The sequence below is a fragment of the Raphanus sativus genome, chromosome 2, assembly GCF_000801105.2.
Source record: "Raphanus sativus cultivar WK10039 chromosome 2, ASM80110v3, whole genome shotgun sequence".
NCBI classification, from domain to species: Eukaryota; Viridiplantae; Streptophyta; class Magnoliopsida; order Brassicales; family Brassicaceae; genus Raphanus; species Raphanus sativus.
In genome coordinates, this window is record NC_079512.1 from 9,846,002 (window position 1) to 9,865,101 (window position 19,100).

General features: G+C 33.6%; 1 protein-coding gene and 1 long non-coding RNA gene across 2 annotated transcripts; one reads left to right on the plus strand and one right to left on the minus strand.

Moving 5' to 3' along the window:
- The first annotated feature begins 8,707 nt into the window (after positions 1-8,707).
- On the plus strand, positions 8,708-10,354 carry LOC108822141 (protein DETOXIFICATION 50-like). The gene has a single exon (XM_018595168.2). It carries the CDS (start codon positions 8,783-8,785, stop codon positions 10,352-10,354), a length of 1,572 nt encoding a protein of 523 aa, XP_018450670.1. The 5' UTR covers positions 8,708-8,782.
- Positions 10,355-10,771: 417 nt separating this feature from the next.
- Positions 10,772-18,474, minus strand: LOC108822142 (uncharacterized). Its single transcript, XR_001944704.2, has 3 exons — positions 18,365-18,474; positions 17,528-17,566; positions 10,772-11,632 (listed from the first exon to the last, which is right to left on the minus strand). It is a non-coding gene; the product is annotated as an uncharacterized LOC108822142 (long non-coding RNA).
- Between the last annotated feature and the right edge of the window lie 626 nt (positions 18,475-19,100).

Genomic DNA, 19,100 nt, shown 5'->3' on the forward strand with positions numbered 1-19,100 from the left:
AAAATATTATTTTTCATAAAACTTAAATTGGATTTATCTTGGATCACCGGGTTTATCGGTTCAATCTTGGATCCGGGTCGGGTTTCAAAACACTGAATATAAGACTTTAATTTTTAGATCGATTCTGGGTCAGATTTTTTTTTAATACGAATATTTTTGACTAATTATGTTTGGTAACTACTAAAAATATAATATGTTGTAAACTTTAGAAATAAAGTTTAAATTAATTTTTGAAATGCATATAGCATGAGTGTATAGTTGCGTACTTGACATATTTAATATAGTCACCAAAATTATATCAAATTAAATTAATAACTACAAATATAGTTACAAAAATATAAAAATAAAAATAAAAAATTTCTCCAAAAAAAATTAAAACAAAAAATATACCCGCCCTTTCAAAGGGCGGGTCAAAATCTAGTTTGTAATTAGTTTGCTAATCAATTGATTAGCGTTCTTTAGGGGGTACATACTTCTCCTAATGAAGAGCCACTTTTATGGTTAAATTGATATTCTATTACTTGACATATATGCGATTGATTGATATAAATTATTTAATCTTATGATTTATATAGTGGTCGATCGAACTGTTATAATCTCATATTTACAAATTCAATATATTTGTTTTGCTTAATTAAAATAATATTCTCTCCATTTTATTATAAGTGTCATTTTGACATTTTTTATGGAGATTAAAAATGGTACAGTAAACTAATATATTCTTATTTAGTGTATAATTAATTAAGTAAAAATTATTTAAATAAATATCTATTGTTTATTGAAAACAGTAAAATATATATTTAATTTACAAAGTTGTATTGATTATAAAATGACACTTATTAATTTATTATAAAATAAAACAAAAATAAAAATGACTTATTTATAAAACAGATGGAGTATAATAATGCATTTGGAAGAAACTAATTATATTTCCACTGAGAACTTATTTTCTTAAATATTAATTTGTTTTCAAATTTTAAGAAATCGAAACATCTGGCCTGTGTAATTCAAAAGAGTGGAAAGTTTTAGGGTATTGATACATGATATATATTAGAGATCTAAACTATTTGATGGTGCCAAGTGCCAACAATAATTTTGTTGAGATGAAGAAGAAATAAGGTGTTGCAAGGCTTGTTAAAGAGAAACAAGTAAGGCTTGCCAGCATGAACAGTATCCGCGGAGCTACAGTAAAAAACAGACATATTTTTATTGTAGCTTATCTAGTAAGCCAAGTGTGTTTGGAGAGTTCTGATTTAGTTTCTCTCTACTTTTTTATATTGTATTGTAATGTGATTTTTCAAGATCTAAGGAAAATTATTCTCATCCTTCTCTCTTTTGTTCTTCATGTTCTTCATTCTACATCTTATATTCTCATAATTCTCACATGGTATCAGAGCTATATGCTCCTTTCTTCCGCAAATCTCTCTGTTTCTTTTCAAAATTTCTGTGTGTTCTTCACTCTTATTTACTGGTCTATATCTTCACTCATTGGGTAAAAGAATTCTGACCATAGAAATGGAGAAGAGGAATCTTATTTCAGTGACCCTTGAGGGTCTTAACTATCTTATATGGTCAAGAGTGGCCAGAGTTACTTTGGGAAGTCATGGACTTTGGGACAGCCACATCATGAAGGCTGAAACTTCAAAGAGGATGGCTCAAAAGGATAGTCAGGCTACTTGCTTGAAGCATGATAACAAGTGGATTCAAGAAGAGCAGCAAGCACTTGGAATCATACACAAATCTCTATCTAAATCAATCTTGGAGGCTCATTCTCATGTCAAAACCGCCAAGAATCTATGGGAGAATCTCCAAACAGCTTATGGGAATATATGGGAGAGTCTTCAACTGGTTTATGAGCAAGACAAATTTTTGAGCTTTCTCCTAAAACTGGATTCACCCTACAACAATCTGATAAATTATTTCTTTAGAGAAAGGAAAATTCCAGACTTAGAGGATGTATGTTCCCTGAGAAGCCAATCAAATATATTGAAGCTTAAGGAGTTTGAGCATCCAGCGATTCAAGGAAAAACCATGTATTCATCTTTCAGTGGAAATTCCAGGGAGGATAGTGCTGCCAACACCGAGGGACCAGCGACCATGAGTGACCTTCATTCCTTTATCAAAGCCTTTATATCATCCAAGAAGGCTGGTACACACTCTCTTGACTCTAAACCTATCATTATAGATTCAGGAGCAAGCCATCACATGATTAGTGATAGGAACTTGATTAGTGATGTCCAGCCTGCCTCTGGGAATGTTCTTATAGCAAATGGTGATAAGGTTAAGATAGAAGGGATAGGGAAGCTAAGGTTGTTTGATAGAGAATCAACTGCCTTTTATATGCCTCAATTTACATCTAATTTATTATCTGTGAGGAAGGCTACTGTTGATCTTAGTTGTCAGGTTGTCTACAGACCAGATGAAGTTGAATTTCAAGACTTAAAGACAGGCCAGGTGATTGGAAAAGGGCATACTCACAATGAACTCTACCATCTTCAGAAGATAGAGATGTCTAAAACATCTCATGTTGGTTCTCCCTCTCAGTGTTTGGCCAGTACATCTAATGGGATTGAGAGCACCATATGGCATGCTAGATTGGGGCATCGTCATAGTAGAGCCTTAAATCTTATGCTCCCCGGGGTGATGTTCATGAATAATGATTGTGAAGCTTGCATATTGGGGAAGCATTGTAGGACTGTGTTTCCAAATTCTGGCACCATCTATGGGAAATGTTTTGACCTGGTTCACTCTGATGTGGACTGCATCATGTGTATCAAGGGAGAATCACAAATACTTTGTCACCTTCATTGATGAGAAGTCCAAATACACTTAGGTAACACTGATTCCGTCTAAAGGCAGGGTGTTAGAGGCTTCCAAAAATTTCCAAGCTCATGTCTCTAATCACTTTAATGCCAAGGTGAAGATTCTTAGGTCAGACAATGGTGGAGAATACACAGGTCTGGAATTTAAGCAATACTTTGCTCAACATGAGATTATTCACCAGACAAGCTGCCCTTACACTCCTCAACAGAATGGAGTTGCTGAGAGGAAGAACAGACACTTGATGGAAGTAGCAAGATCAATGATGTTTCACACCAATGTTCCAAAAAGGTTCTGGAGTGATGCGGTGGTGACTGCTAGCTATCTGATAAATAGAACTCCAACTAAAGTCCTCAATGACCTGTCTCCATTCGAGGTTCTTAACCAGACCAAGCCACCTTTGGACCACTTGCGAGTGTTTGGGTGTCTCTGTTTTGTGCTGATACCAGGAGAGAGGAGGGACAAGCTTGATGCTAAAAGTTCAAAAACTATGTTTATTGGCTACTCTCCAACACAGAAAAGGTATAAGTGTTATGATCCAGTAGCAAGAAGAGTTTTAATCTCAAGGGATGTTAAGTTTGTGGAATCTAAGGGGTACTATGAGGAGAAGAGTTGGGAAAGCCTTCAAGATCTCTCAAAAGAACCTACAGATAGGGCAAACAACTTGAGAATTATTATGGAGAGTCTAGGCATCAGTCAGCCAGAGTGAAGAAACCATCTAAGTGGGTCGACACCAGAGTGTACTTCAACAACAATGTAGTGGCTCACCCTATCCAAGCAACTTGTTCTTTTGCGAGTTATCCTCAAGAGCATGTAGTCTTCATCAGTAATTTGGATCAAGAGTATGTTCCAAAGACTTATGAAGAAGCCATGGAACATGAAGAGTGGAGAGAGTCAGTTGGAGATGAAGTTGGTGCCATGATCAAGAATGATACTTGGTATGAAATTGAGCTTCCCAAAGGAAAGAAAGCTGTTACAAGCCGCCTGCTCTTCACCATCAAGTACCTTGCCAATGGAAAACCAGAAAGGAGGAAGACAAGGCTGGTTGCAAGAGGATACACACAAGTCTATGGAGAAGACTATCTGGATACCTTTGCACCAGTAGCTAAACTCCACACCATAAGGGTTGTACTATCTTTGGCAGTGAACCTGGAATGGGATTTATGGCAGATGGATGTCAAGAATGCCTTTCTTCAAGGAGAGCTGGAGGATGAGGTTTACATGAAGCCACCTCCAGGTATGGAAGATATGGTCAAGCCAGGAAATGTCCTAAGATTGAAGAAAGTAATCTATGGATTAAAACAGTCACCAAGAGCTTGGTATCACAAACTGAGTACAACTCTAAATGGAAGAGGATTTGTAAAATCAGAAGCTGATCATAAACTCTTCACTCTCACAAGCAAGGAATTGTGGTGATACTGATTTATGTGGATGATATTATCATCACAGGAAGTGACAAGGAAGGTATCATCTCTACTAAAGCTTTTCTTAAGACATCTTTTGATATCAAAGATTTGGGGGAGTTAAAGTACTTCCTAGGGATTGAGATATGCCGATCTAAAGAAGGGCTGTTTTTTATCCCAAAGGAAGTACACACTTGATTTGTTGAATGAGGCAGGTGATTTTGGAACAAGAGTTGCAAAGACTCCACTTGAAGATGGCTATAAAGTGTTGCGTGAGGGAGAGTTTGAAGACAAACCCTATGGAGATGTCAAACACTACAGGAGAATGGTTGGGAAGCTCATCTACCTCACCATAACCAGACCAGATGTGTGTTTTGCAGTCAATCAAGTCAGTCAACACATGCAAAATCCCAAGATACATCACTGGAATATGGTAGAAAGGATCTTGAGGTATCTAATGCAACAGAAGCACTGAGATCACTGGATATTGTGATGCAGATTGGGCAGGAGATAGAGTTGATAGGAGATCAACTACTGGGTATTGCACCTTTATTGGAGGCAACTTAGTCACTTGGAAAAGCAAGAAGCAGAAGATAGTATCATGCTCAAGTGCTGAGGCAGAGTACAGAGCAATGAGGAAGCTTACTAGTGAGCTCATTTGGATCAGAAACCTGCTAAGAGACTTGGGTATAGAGACTACAACTCCTATTACCATGCACTGCGATAACCAGACTGCCATTCATATAGCATCGAACAGTGTGTTCCATGAGAGAACTAAACACATAGAAGTAGATTGTCACAAAGTTAGACAAGCAGTGCAGCAACAAATCATCCTACCATGCTACACTAGAAGTGAAGATCAGCTGGCTGACATTTTCACAAAGGCAGCAAGCACCAAAGTCTGCGAGTTCATCCATTCAAAGCTTGGACTCATAGACCTCACATCTCATTGACTTTCCTATCATGGAGACTTCTACTCTTTTTCCTTGATGTGTTTTTGTCCTACTGGGTTTTGCACATTAAAGTTTTAATGAGGGAAGTTCTTCATGATTCCAAGCTTGACTGGTTTCCAAAGTCAAGCTTGAGGGGGAGTGTTGAGATGAAGAAAAAATAAGGTGTTGCAAGGCTTGCTAAAGAGAAACAAGTAAGGCTTGCCAGCATGAATAGTATCCGTGGAGCTACAGTAAAAAACAGACATATATTTTTATTGTAGCTTATCTAGTAAGCCAAGTGTGTTTGGCTTCTTGAATAAGAGAGTTCTGACTTAGTTTCTCTCTACTTTCTTATATTGTATTGTAATGTGATTTTTCAAGATCTAAGGAAAATTATTCTCATTCTTCTCTCTTTTTTGTTCTTCATGTTCTTCATTCTACATCTCATATTTTCATAATTCTCACAAATTTAAAGTTCATAAGATAAAAAGCGATAACTGTATGAATTATTATACACCTTATAGTGACCAAATCTAAGGAGATTATGTCTGCTCGACCTGTCATTATAGGAAACACAACCAAAACAATTACTTCCTCGATTATTAAAAGATCCCGTGTCTTAGAAAACAAATTAGATATATTTTTACATTTCCAATGTACTAATTAATATTCATTTTCTTGTCATCACTAATTAATATTCTCTCCATTGTATTTTAATTATTTGTATAGATTAGATTTTTCTTTTAAAATAAATACTATTTTAGATTTTCAGTATAAAGTTTATTAACAATATTCTTTAATTTATTTTTCGATTGGTTGAAATATGATTAGGTTTATAGATAATGATATTTTTATTCTAAATATATGCAAATTTAATTATTATTTTTAATTTGTGTGAATAAATCTAAAATGACAATTAAAATAAATGGAAAGAATATAGTCCTTACTTATGTGTTCAAGACTATAGAGGCTAATGGATTCATATAATATTTATTTTAAAATATAAATTCAAAACTACTACAAATAGCTGAAACTATAGTAACCACTCACAAAATATCATAGAAAAGGAAAAAAATGTCATTTAAATCATCAATTTTTAAATTTGGTTGAAATAAAACATCAATTTTTCAGTAAACCTAACACAATGAATTTTTGTTGACAAACCATTTTAAACATAAATTTTTATTGACTATATCATTTTAGTCATATCGTTAGTCAAAAATTATAGTTAACTAACAGTATGCCCAAAATAACTTTTGAAATTAATGATTTTTGGCACAAATATAAATCAATATTTTGAATAAAAATTGGATGTTAATTTTTAGAATAAATTATTTAGTAAAAATAACATTTTACAAATATAAATATTGAATAGATTAAAATATATTTTAATTATTTTATTCAGAATAAAATTTAAATAATTTTAAATAATTATAAAATTAGTGGTATGGAAAAATAGTTCTATTTAAGAAAATATCTTATTTGTTTATAATTTGTAAATATCATGTACTTATTTATTTTCTCAAAACTAATTATTTTAATGGAATTATAAATTTTCCTTATTGGAATTCATAATAATCATATTTAACAAACATTTTATATTTAAATAAGTATTATTAACACTAAAATAGTTGAATGTGTTGATTAAATATTTAAAATTTATCATTAGATAAGTTTCCTAATTTTTAAATAATTTTTATATTTTCAAATTTCTTTGCCTATAATTTTTTATTAAATATCATGATAATTTTAATAAATATTTTTCTAAGACATAAATTTGATCTTTATTACTCAAATAATTTTCCAACAAATTTACATTTTTCTAAGACATAAATTTGATCTTTATTACTTAATTTATAAATAGACATAACATGAATTACATATGTAAAATGTTAAATAAAAAGTCAAAATCAACTGTTTAGTTTAGCTTAAATAATTTCTTCATCAATATTCATTAAAAATATAACTGAATAGTTCTTTAATAGATTTTAAAAATTTAAACTTTATTTTTTGTGGATTAATTACAGGATGAAATTTATATAAATTTAAATTTTGAAAGTATTTTATCTTAGAAATACATATTCTAATAATAATTTATGTAAAACAAAATTCACAAAATGTTGCCAGTTATTTGGCACTTCTGCTTAATTCTCTCGCCTCGCTTTCTCTTATCAAAATCACATTTTTTCAGAGAGAGATCAAGATTTTTTTTTTGGTTTTGTTTGTATAAATCTTTGAATTGATGATCAATTTTAGTTTTTGGCTTTTTGGATTCTCAGTTTCACACGTCGATTGTGATCTCTTTCTTTGCTAGGCGATTTTTTGATGTGTAAAGTTCAACCATGTCGGAATTGTTCATCAATCTTATCTTCTTCCAACATGGATTAAGCATAAATATAGCTATGTTCCAGTTTTTCTCTTTCTGTTTTTAATTAGTGTTCCGGTTGACTGAGAAGATTTTGTTATCCTCTTTGTTAGAGAAGCTTAGTCATTGATTCAAAGATGGTATCAAGCTTTGACTTATGTTCGTGCGAAGTCTCCACAAAGATCTAAGTTATGAGCTTAAAATTATGAGTTTCAAGTCAGTATCTAGAAGATTCGGAGTTACCATGAGTAGCGTTCCAAAAAGGTTCACTACTTGTTTCTGCTAATGATTTCCTCAATGCTCAATCCTAACAATTGGAGAAGAAGATCCTGAGATAGACGGTGATTGAAGGTTGAAGAACATGCAAACAGCCTCGATCAAAGTTCAGAACTTCAACTTAAGTTCTGATACCAATTCAAATCTTTAGAAACAAAGAATTATAATTTTTTTTATTAGCTTTAGAAATTACTCAAAACTAAAGTTCTCAATGTTTCTCTCTTAGATCTTATGATCTCTTTCTAAGATCTCTTATTTTGATTTTGATCTTATGGAATACCTCTCTATTAGACCTCTATTTATATGAAAGACAATTCTTTTTAACATGTGAGATATGGAATATACAAACCTAATCTAATAGAAACTTCATTTTTCTATTTCTAAATTTCTTTTTTGTGTTTATCATAACATTTTTTTGCTAAAATGTTTATCATAACATAATTGACCACTTATTAATATGTTAAGTTTTTACAAACTTGAAATTATCCAACACTCGAGTATGTCAGGGATGGAGATGGTTGGCTTTCCGACGAATTGGTTTCAGCATCTTTCTTTCCTTCCTCGACTAAGGAGTTGAAGTCACATATGGAGGAGACGACATGTCATTCATGCACTTTTAGTTATCTTAATATATAGACTTCAATTGACCTTAATGTTTAAGAGTATATTTATATCATTGTCCTTTGGGTTTTGTTTCAATAAGACACAAAAAAAAAAAATTGACAACTGCTGCTTCACTCTAATTCAACGTGTGGTGGGGGCACACCGCCTGTAAACGTAAGACTTTGAAAAGTTAAAACAAATACAATAATTTTATAAAAGTTTCTATCGAATAGTTCCCTCACTGACCACCACTTTTCTCTATATAAACCCAATGCGCTTAACCAACCTTCTTCACGCCCAAACAAAATTTCCCTCTGTTACTTTTTGTCTCTATATATCTTCTTCTCTCTCACAGACATTAATAAAAAAAACAGACAAACAGAATGTATCAATCAAATCTTGTCAGAAACGAAGTAACAATACCTTTACTCCCAAAAATATCTCACGACGAGAAATTGCATGTACTTAAAAATCACAGTGCTCCTCTCTCTCTTTTCGTAAATGAAGCAATCTCAATAGCTAGAATCTCTCTCCCATTGGTGTTCACAGGTCTCCTCCTTTACTTCCGCTCCTTCGTCTCTCTGTTTTTCCTCGGAGGTCTCGGTGACCACACACTCGCTGGCGGCTCCCTAGCTCTTGCATTCGCCAACATAACCGGTTACTCCTTCTTCTCCGGTTTAACCATGGGAGTTGAATCAATCTGCTCCCAAGCCTTCGGCGCAAGACGTTATAACCTCGTCATGGCCACGATCCGGCGAGGAATCATTCTCCTCCTATTCACATCTCTCCCCGTTTCTCTTCTCTGGATCAACATCGACAAGGTTCTCAAAACGTTGAAACAGGACAAGGAGCTTGTGTCCGAAGCTCACACATTTCTGCTTTACTCTGTTCCCGATCTCATCGCTCAATCTTTCTTACACCCGTTAAGAGTTTATCTCAGGACACAGTCAAAGACTCTTCCTCTATCAATCTGCACGGCGGTCGCGAGTGTTCTCCACTTGCCCATCACGTTCTTCCTCGTGTCCTATCTCGGTTTGGGTATTAAAGGTATCGCCTTAAGTGGGGTTGTCTCAAACATCAACCTTCTCGCCTTTCTCTTCATCTATATCGCTTTCTTGGAAGACAAGCTAAGAGACGATGACGAGGAAGGTGAGGAGGTTTCAGAGGAGTCGTGTGGGAGAGAATGGAAGAAACTTCTCGGTCTGGCCATACCGAGTTGTGTATCGGTTTGTCTCGAGTGGTGGTGCTATGAGATCATGATTGTGCTTTGTGGGTTACTTATAAACCCTAAAGCAACCATTGCTTCAATGGGAATCATCATCCAGTTCACTTCTCTTGTTTACATTTTCCCTAACTCGTTGAGCTTTGGAGTCTCCACTCGTGTGGGAAACGAGCTGGGTTCGAACCAGCCACAACGAGCGAGAAGAGCTGCCAACGTTGGGCTCGGTCTCAGTATCGCTTTAGGGTTTACGGCTTTCACGTTCACGTTCTCGGTCAGAAACATGTGGGCTAGGATTTTCACTGATGATGAGGAAATCATTAAGTTAACTTTGATGGTTCTACCAATTGTTGGCCTTTGCGAGCTTGGAAACTGCCCTCAGACGACCGGGTGTGGCGTTCTAAGAGGTTCAGCGAGGCCGAGGATAGGAGCTAACATTAACATGGCGGCGTTTTATGTGATTGGTATGCCAATGGGAATGGTTATGACGTTTTGGTTTGGGTTTGGATTCAAGGGACTTTGGCTTGGAATGCTCGCGGCACAGAGTGTGTGTGTGAGTGGTATGATGGTGGTGACGTGTACGACTAATTGGGAGGTGGAGGCGGTAAGGGCTAGGGAGCTCACTGCGGTGGATGGTGGAAGAGGCGGCGACGACAAAGACGTGGAGGTCGGGAAGGTTGATTATCAGGGAGGAATGAGGTCTTTAGGAGTGATAGAAGACTGCTTTGTTTCATGACTTTTTTTTTAGGATTAGTTGATAACTTTTTTTTCTTTAATTAGAAAGATATACATCTGTTATTTGATCTGGCTACATTGATTAACATAATACGAAATAGAGATTCGTATCTACTAATAACAGTAAAATAATTTGTAGGAATATCCCCTTTTTAAGCATTCAAAGGGCACTGTCTCTACAAAACAACCAAAGTAAACTCACTTAAGACACTTGAAAAGGTTCCATGTATTAATTTATTTGTACTTCTAACGAAATCACTGTCTTCAGTAGAGACTCACTTATTTGTTAGCATGTCCAGCCTTAAAATTTTCACAGTATCTCTACTATTAAATAGAGAAGAAAATAAAATAAGAAACAGAAAAGAAAAAAGTTTTCTGCAAATGCACTTTAATTGTAAGTGGAAATATGTAAGTGGTTTAAATTTTTGAAAAGCATTAAATTTTAATTGTAAAATCGTACTTGCTTAAAATATTATTATTCTTAGTTTAGATATTTATTTGTATAACCCATAAAAGTGCTCTTATAGTTTCATTTTAATCTGTTTATTTTATTTTTTTTTTCCATAATGCTATACACAAAACAAATTGTCGATTTGCTCTTCAAGATTATTAAGTTTTACTTTTAAGGAAAAATCTATCAATTTGGTGTCCCCAGTAATGTATAAACTATCAACTATCAAGCCTTACATTCGATAAACAAAGATTCATTTGGTATATATTCTTGTTATAAAAAATGAGCTAAGCAAAGTAAAACGAGAATTTAGAAAATAAATGGGGCAGGTGAATTTTAGTATAACGACTTTATAGCTATAAATTATGTTTATTGTTTTCGTTTACTCTATGTGATTTGATATTAACTACATTTATCTAAATTTATTTGATTTTTTTTTTTGAAACCTTTTTAATTTATTTGATTTTTGTCATCAAAATGGTTGAATACTTGGGCTCTAGATAAAGTTTCTACCATTGGTTTTATTTTCTTTAACCGCTTAGCCGTGCCATATTAATGGAATAGTTGCGTGTATACATATTAATGGAATATTTGCGTGCCTGGATACAAAGTCTTGTGATATTAGTGTTGGTTATAAAAAATGGTTGATTACTTTCTAAATAATTCCCCAGTCTATTCAAAAATTTAATTCTAAATTTAATAATTTATTACAAATGTATATGAGTTGGATGCTCAACTTTGATCCAAACTTTCCAGTTATCAGCTCCGCACTTGGAGAATCCTTCCGGTTGTATTAGCCATTTTCAAACTTTTCATTCTGGTTCGAATCTGAAGATGTATATTTTGTATCAGTCCGTGAAGTACTACATGAGGTAGTACATATGTGTGTGTCATGAAGATGGACTGAGTTGGAGTTCGTGTTTTGTGATGTTCGTGAGCTTGTCAAGCTTGGAAAAGAAATAATATGTTTACTGGAATATCTAATCTATTAAAACTGAAATACAATTAGTACTTAACCCTGATTTTTACTAAAGAATTACAATCTCATGCCACTGAGTTAAAAATAATTAATTAACCAGAAAATATTTAATACATTTATACCAAAATCATTTGATTATTTACTACCTAAACTTAACTTCACGTAATATTTTGTGGACAACATATTTCTAAAAATTTGATTTACGAAAATGGAATATTTCAAACAGTCTACAAAATCTCGCCACATCTAACAATTCCTATATATATTCCTAACATATTCCTAGAATCTATATTAATACTAACTGGTCAATAAGATATTATAAATCTAATAGAATGAAAGACATATATATATATTATTAAAATCAAAATACAAATCGGGTTTGTTTCAATATATATAAGAAAATACAATAAAAAGTCAAATTTCATATACCAACTTAAATTATGATTTTTTTAATTTGACATTAAATTTTAAAATATAATATATGTGGTTATTTATATGATAGTACGTATAAAATACAATTAATTATATGTTTACTCTGTTTTTAAAGGAAAAAATAGATCGTGAATTAGGGGTGGACGTTCGGATACCTATTCGGGTTACGTTCGGGTCTGTTTAGGTTTCGGATTTCCGGGGTCAAAGATTTCAGTCTCATTCGGATATTTCTAAATTTTAGTTCGAATGCTATTCGGATCTTTGCGGGTTCGTTCGTGTCGGATAACCTATTTAAACTGTTTTTAAAACTCATTATATACTTTAAATTTCTCAAATATATAAAAAATAATATATTACGTATAAATTTGAATAACATATGCCATAATACCTAAACTTAAAATATAAATTTATCTGATTTAAATATTTGGATATAAAATCAATAATTATTTTAAATATTTTTGGTCTTTTGAGTATACTTTAACGATTTTAGATATTTACATATGAATATTTATATATATTATCAATTATTTAAACCAACTTAAAAGTACCATATATATTTTGGATGTATTTCGAATACATTCGGGTATCTGAAATACTTCGATTCAGATCAGATTCGGTTTCAGTTCTCTAAATACCAAAATTTTGAATAATTTGGATAGTTAATCAATTTTGGTTCAGGTTTGGTATTTTTTTTTGGATCGGGATCGGTTCAAATTTTTTGGATTCGAGTTTTTTGTCCAACTAATATATTGACATGGAAAATAAATAGCAACATATTTTATAAAAAAATATACCCGCACGGGCGTGCGGGTCAAAATCTAGTTTACATTAAGTGTAAATGATATTACTTGAAGAGAAAAAGGCAAAAGTGTTATTTCTTAAAGAGAAAAAGGAAAGTTGCTTATATTGCTTTTGGAAGAACTTGAAGAGCAAGCTCTGGTTATTTACATAAGGAGGACGTGCCTCCACAGAGAAAAGTGTCTCTGCTAAAAAGAAAAACAGTTGAGAGATCGTTCTGGTGTTGCTTGTGTGATCAAGCCTTTGGTGTCACTGCTCTGCGTTAGGTGTTGACGTAGTTGGTGAAGTACTTCCGAGAAGTGGAAGATTGAAGCCTAGACTCAGGGGGAGTTTAGTTCGGGGTTTGGAGGATCCTGATAAACAGAAGTCTAGACTCTAGGGTGAGTTTTAGCTTAGGATTGGGCTAATCCTAAAGAATTCTTGTAATAGAAAAGATTGGTGTAAGACTTTCTTGTTCTAGTGAATTCGAAAAGAGAAACTTGTGTCTTTTATTTTCTGCACTTTAATTCTCTGCTCTCACTACATTAACAAGTGGTATCAGAGCGGGTCACCTAAGTTACTGGTGTGATCTGGGAGAGTGAGAAGAGAAACTGGTTTAGGAAGAAGGACATAGTTTGAAGTAGATCTTGAAGATCGATGGAAAAAGCTAAGTTGCCTTTCAAGAAGCGTTTTTCTAGGAATGGTTGATGATTGCATGAAGAAGAAAGGAACAAGAAGAAGATTTGGTGATTTCCCAAAGGTTCTACAGTGCCTTGAATGCAAAGGTTTTGGGCATGTACAAGCTGAATGTACAAATCTGCAGAAGCGGAAGAAGAAGATAGTCACCAAGAGTGATTTTGATGATGGTAAGGAGCTAAAGAATATTGTGGCGTTCACAACTTTTGTTCCTGGTTCTAAGACAAAATCTGCGACGGGATCTGCGTCAGCGTCTGTGTCAGGGTCTTCATGTGGAGCTGATGATGATGCTGGAAGTGATGATGATGATGAAGAGTTTGATCTTGCTGGGAAATATGAGAGGCTGTATGAGAATTGGCTCAAGCAGGTTGATGCTAATTCACAGTTTGCTAAGGAGAAAGCTAAGCTAGAAGCTGAAGTTGCTGAAGCACTTAAGTATGCCTCAGAGAAAGAAGAAGAAGCACGACAGGCTGGTGCTCAACTTGCGGAGACTCAAAAGGGTTTGAAAATGCTGAATGGTGGGACGAAGCAACTAGATCATCTGCTCAGTATTGGAAAGAGTGATCGATGTGGCCTTGGATATCAAGGAGAATGTAATAAAGCTGAATGTGTTTTTGTATCAGCAGGAAAAGCTGAGGTTTTAGCTACGTCTATTACAAGACCAGAGGTTAAGGTGTCTGTAGAGAAGACATCTAATGGAAAGACTGCAGAGAAGACTGCAACTGATGTGAAGAACGCGACTGCTACGCGTACTGCTACGGCAACTGCTACGGTGACTGCTCCAGAGATAGTTTCTGGATTGAAGAGTGCAGCTCAACAAAAGTAGCGGCTTGTTTGTCATCACTGTGGTGTTGTTGGGCACATTAGACCAAGGTGTTTCAAGTTATTGAGGGAGAAGAATCAGATGAAGCAAGTTTATGGTGCTTATGGTATGAAAAGTTATGGTCCTATATGTTATTCTTGTGGAGTTCAAGGGCATATTCGACGTGAGTATTTCAAGCCAGTTCAAGGAGCTAATCATGGAGGATTTGGGTTCAGGAATTCGTGGTCTAGGAGATTTGATCACTATGGATATGGTGGAATGGGATTTCCTCCTTATTTTGGAGGATATAGATCTTCATATTAGTTTTTGACAATGATGTGACTCATAGGAGGAGATTGAAGACGTGGTCTTTTGTCTAGAGGTGATGAGTTCACATGCATAGTCAAAAAGGGAGAGATGTATATTCTGTATCAGTTCGTAAAGTACTACATGAGGTAGTATATGTGTGTGTCATGAAAATGGGCTGAGTTAGAGTTCGTGTTTTGTGATGTTCGTGAGCTTGTCAAGCTTGTAGAAGAAGTAATATGTTTACTGGAATATTTACATTAAGTGTAAATGGTATTACTTGAAGAGGAAAAGATAAAAGAGTTATTTCCTAAAAAGAAAAAGGAAAGTTGCTTATGTTACTTTTAGAAGAACTTGAAGAGCAAGTTCTGGTTATCTACATAAGGAGGACGTGCCTCCATAGAGAAATGTGTCTCTGCTAAAAAGAAAAACAGTTGAGAGATCGTTCTAGTGTTGCTTGTGTGATCAAGTTTTTGGTGTCACTGCTCTGCGTTAGGTGTTGACGTAGTTGGTAAAGTACTTCTGAGAAGTGGAAGATTGAAGCCTAGATTCAGAGGGAGTTTAGTTCGGAGTTTGGAGGATCCTGATAAACAGAATACAAAAAAGTAAAGTATATAGGTCTAAAATTAGTCTAGACTCTAGGGTGAGTTTTAGATTAGGATTGGGCTAATCCTAAAGGATTCTTGTAATAGAAAAAATTGTTGTAAGACTTTTTTGTTCTAGTGAATTCGAAAAGAGAAACTCGTATCTTTTATTTTCTGCACTTTAATTCTCTGTTCTCGCTACATTAACAGAATCCTCAATTTTTGTTGTAATGGATCTTAATTCTTATACCCGAATTTACACCTCACTTACTTTTATTATGTATTTAATTCTCTCTGACATGGTAACGTTAATGCATTGTTTCATGTGTCTTTTGATTTAGTTAAACAAAAATGTACATTTCGAAACTAATTTTAATAAATCAAACGTACACTATGACGTCAACAAAAATGCTCAAATTGAACGTGGATAAAGAACCTTAAAAGTTAACATAGTTTATTATTATTATTATTATTTTATCTGTATTTATAATCCAAGAAGGAATGATGCAGCATCTTGTCTCAACGTGGCAGCTTACGAGGAGTGGGAAAGATTTGGTTAGGAAACACAATGCCAAGAATCACTCATTATTTGAGCAATTAAGTATGACTCCAACATTTGTTAATTAGTTTGCTAATCAATTAATTAGCGTTCTTTAGGGGGTACATACTTCTCCTAATGAAGAGCCACTTTTATGGCCCGTCTTTATTATTGAAAGTTCCTCGTGTTTACAGAATATTTGACATTAATGCACGTCAGCTAGCTAGATCATTGTGGAAGTTAACATCCCTAAATAACAATGAATACTCTATTTAGGCATGGGCACTCGTTCTTCGGATTGGATTTTCGGATCAGGTCTAATCGGATTCAGATTCTTCGAATCTTAAATATTTTAAACCAATTTAATTAGAATTTGTCGATTTGCGTTTGATATGTGATTTGCCAGGTTCGGTATGGGTTTTATCGGATCCGAGTCAATTCGGTTTTAGTTGTCTAGAAACTATTAATACCTGTTATTTTTTGCTTTCGCGTTGGTTCAGATATTTTAAGCCGAAGAACTCAAAACTCTAAAAATACACGAAAAACCAAAAATACCCAAAAATATTCAAATACCCAAAATATTCAAATCTTAAGTAAATTATGACCCGAAAATACACAAAATACCCAAAATTTTATTCGATTATCCGAATTATATTTTTGAAAATCTAAAATTTTACTCAAACCCGAAACTATACTCGAAAACTCGAATACCAAAAATATACTGAAACATTGATATATACTTAATATATATTAGGAGTTTCAAGTATTTCGGATACTCCATCAGGTCTCGGATTTGGGTCATGTTGGGTCGGATTTAAGATTGCGAGTCCTCCAAAACAAGATCCAATAGAGTAAAATAGCACTATCCGTACCCAATTCAAACCGTTTTTTGGGTCAGTTCATGTTTGAATTTTCGGATCTGGATAAATGCTCATGCCTAACTCTATTCTTTCCAAAGTGATGCATGTTTTAAAGTTTTTACATATATTAATAAATCATATTAACTTTTCAGTTATAAATGCATAATCTTTTATGATTATCTATTTGGGATACTTATAAACCAATAAAAACTAACAAATAAAATATTTTTATTTTTATTTTGAAATATACAATTAATTATTATTAATTCATAAAAAGGTAGTTAAATTATGCAAAATATGTCCTTTAAAACATATTCTTTAAAAATATATCTCAATGAAACGAAAGCAATATATATGGAGGGAGGATCAAATTAAAGAACATATATTAAATCGATTGACATAACTAATTATTAAATAGTGGTTGATCACTTTTCTTATTTCATTTTTACAAATTCAGTATATATAGTTTGGTTAATCAAAGTAATATAACAATGTATTTAAAGAGATAATTTTTTGAGAACTTATTTTTAGTTCTTAAATATTTAGTTTTCAAGCTGTAAGAAATTAAAGAATCTAGCTTCTCTAAGAAAGTTTTAAGAGTATACATACATTAGAGACCTTCTAAACTATTTGATGGTGCCAGCAATAATTTAAAGTTTAGGAGATAATTAAAAACAGATGACTACATTAATTATTATACGACCATGAATAAACTAATAAAATATCAATGTAATCACATGCATTTGTACCTTATAGTGACCAAATTCAGGAGATTCTGTCTCGTCGACCTGCGATTATGAAACAGCCCAAAATAATTAGTTAACAAGCGAAGCCAATAATTTATAGTTTGATTAATCGAGAATTCAAATAATATATTGACTATAGAGCGGCCTCAAAAGGTCAGGCCAAATTTTATATTAGGTATTTAATATTTGCGTAGTCTTGGGGCAACGGAGGCGACAAAGTAAAATAGATTAATAGTCGAGCATGGTGCATGAAAAACTACGCGACCCAGAGTACACGACTACTCTAAATCAGTGTAAAACAATGAATTATAAAAAATATGAATTGTCCTCTGGTGAAAAAGTTATTTGTTATGCAATTGGTAACATAGTATGCAATATAACTCGTGATGATCTACAAGATTTCCCGCAAATTTTCCTAGTTTTACACAGTGGCAAACAAATACCCAGATGAAAACCAATTAAGTAATAAAATGTGATTTTTGGATTTAGTAGTTTTCATTCTAAAACGTTTTTACTCAAAATATTCATTCTAAAAAGTTAAGGGAAATGTCGCCAATGATTGCTTACAAATTTATCGTTCTTCATCCACATGAAACTATTTTAATGTTTTCACTCACGTCCTTTTTCGGATACACAATATCCAAAATAAAAATACTTACAAATACAATCAAGTCAGCTTAGTTGCTGTCGATGTAAAAGATTTAAACTTTTCTAAGAAAAAAGAACATAGCCCGTAAAACATACTGATTCAAAAAGAGCTCAATAGCCGGATATGATGTTAAGAAAAACTACACGATTAGCCTCTTTACACATATTAGGTCAATGGAGTATTAAGCTCACCAATATACGATTATAAACTATCGCAACCATCGATATTTTAACCAACTTTGGAGCAGTATTGAACAAACTTGAAAATCCTTGATGATGAAAGAGGTATCGAGTGTGTTGATAGCAAAAAACAAAAGTCTGAGTGACCCTAAATTCATGATTGAGTAATATATATATATGGGGTTGTGATGATTATTTACTAACTTGAGGATGAAAAAATGAATTTTGTGACTAGTGGTAAGAGGTCCATATGATGCAAATTGTCTTAATTAGATCTACTTTTGAGGCTTTTGCTCAAGATGAAGGGGTGTTACTGAAAAGACGCGTGCTAGTTGTATAATATTGTAATCCCCATATGAAAGAAATCTTATTTGATCTTCTAAATGATCATGTCACCATTTGTATTCTAAACAAATTTGCATATAATATACACAATTTCTTGGACTACGCACGTTTCCTCGTATACCATCACTCCGTTTACTAAGAATATTAAAGAGCCTATAAGCCTCAAATCCCTCGTTAGATTTCTCGACTTATTGAAGTCAAAGCTTAAATAATCATACTGCCCAATAGCAATCAACTCAACGAAGAATAATTTATTAAACGCAGAGGTGAGGAGATAGAAAGTGGTGGGCTTGAAGGAGACATGACAGCGGAATGAAGAAAAAGGCTTTTTCTGTTCTTGCCATCGCTTTGGTCTTTTGGTTAGCTTCAACAGTCGATACTAATTCAAATTTAGTTCACGTCC

Coding starts and splice junctions, on each gene's coding strand:
- LOC108822141 (XM_018595168.2), top strand. CDS start 8,783: ATGTATCAATCAAATCTTGTCAGAAACGAAGTAACAATACCTTTACTC.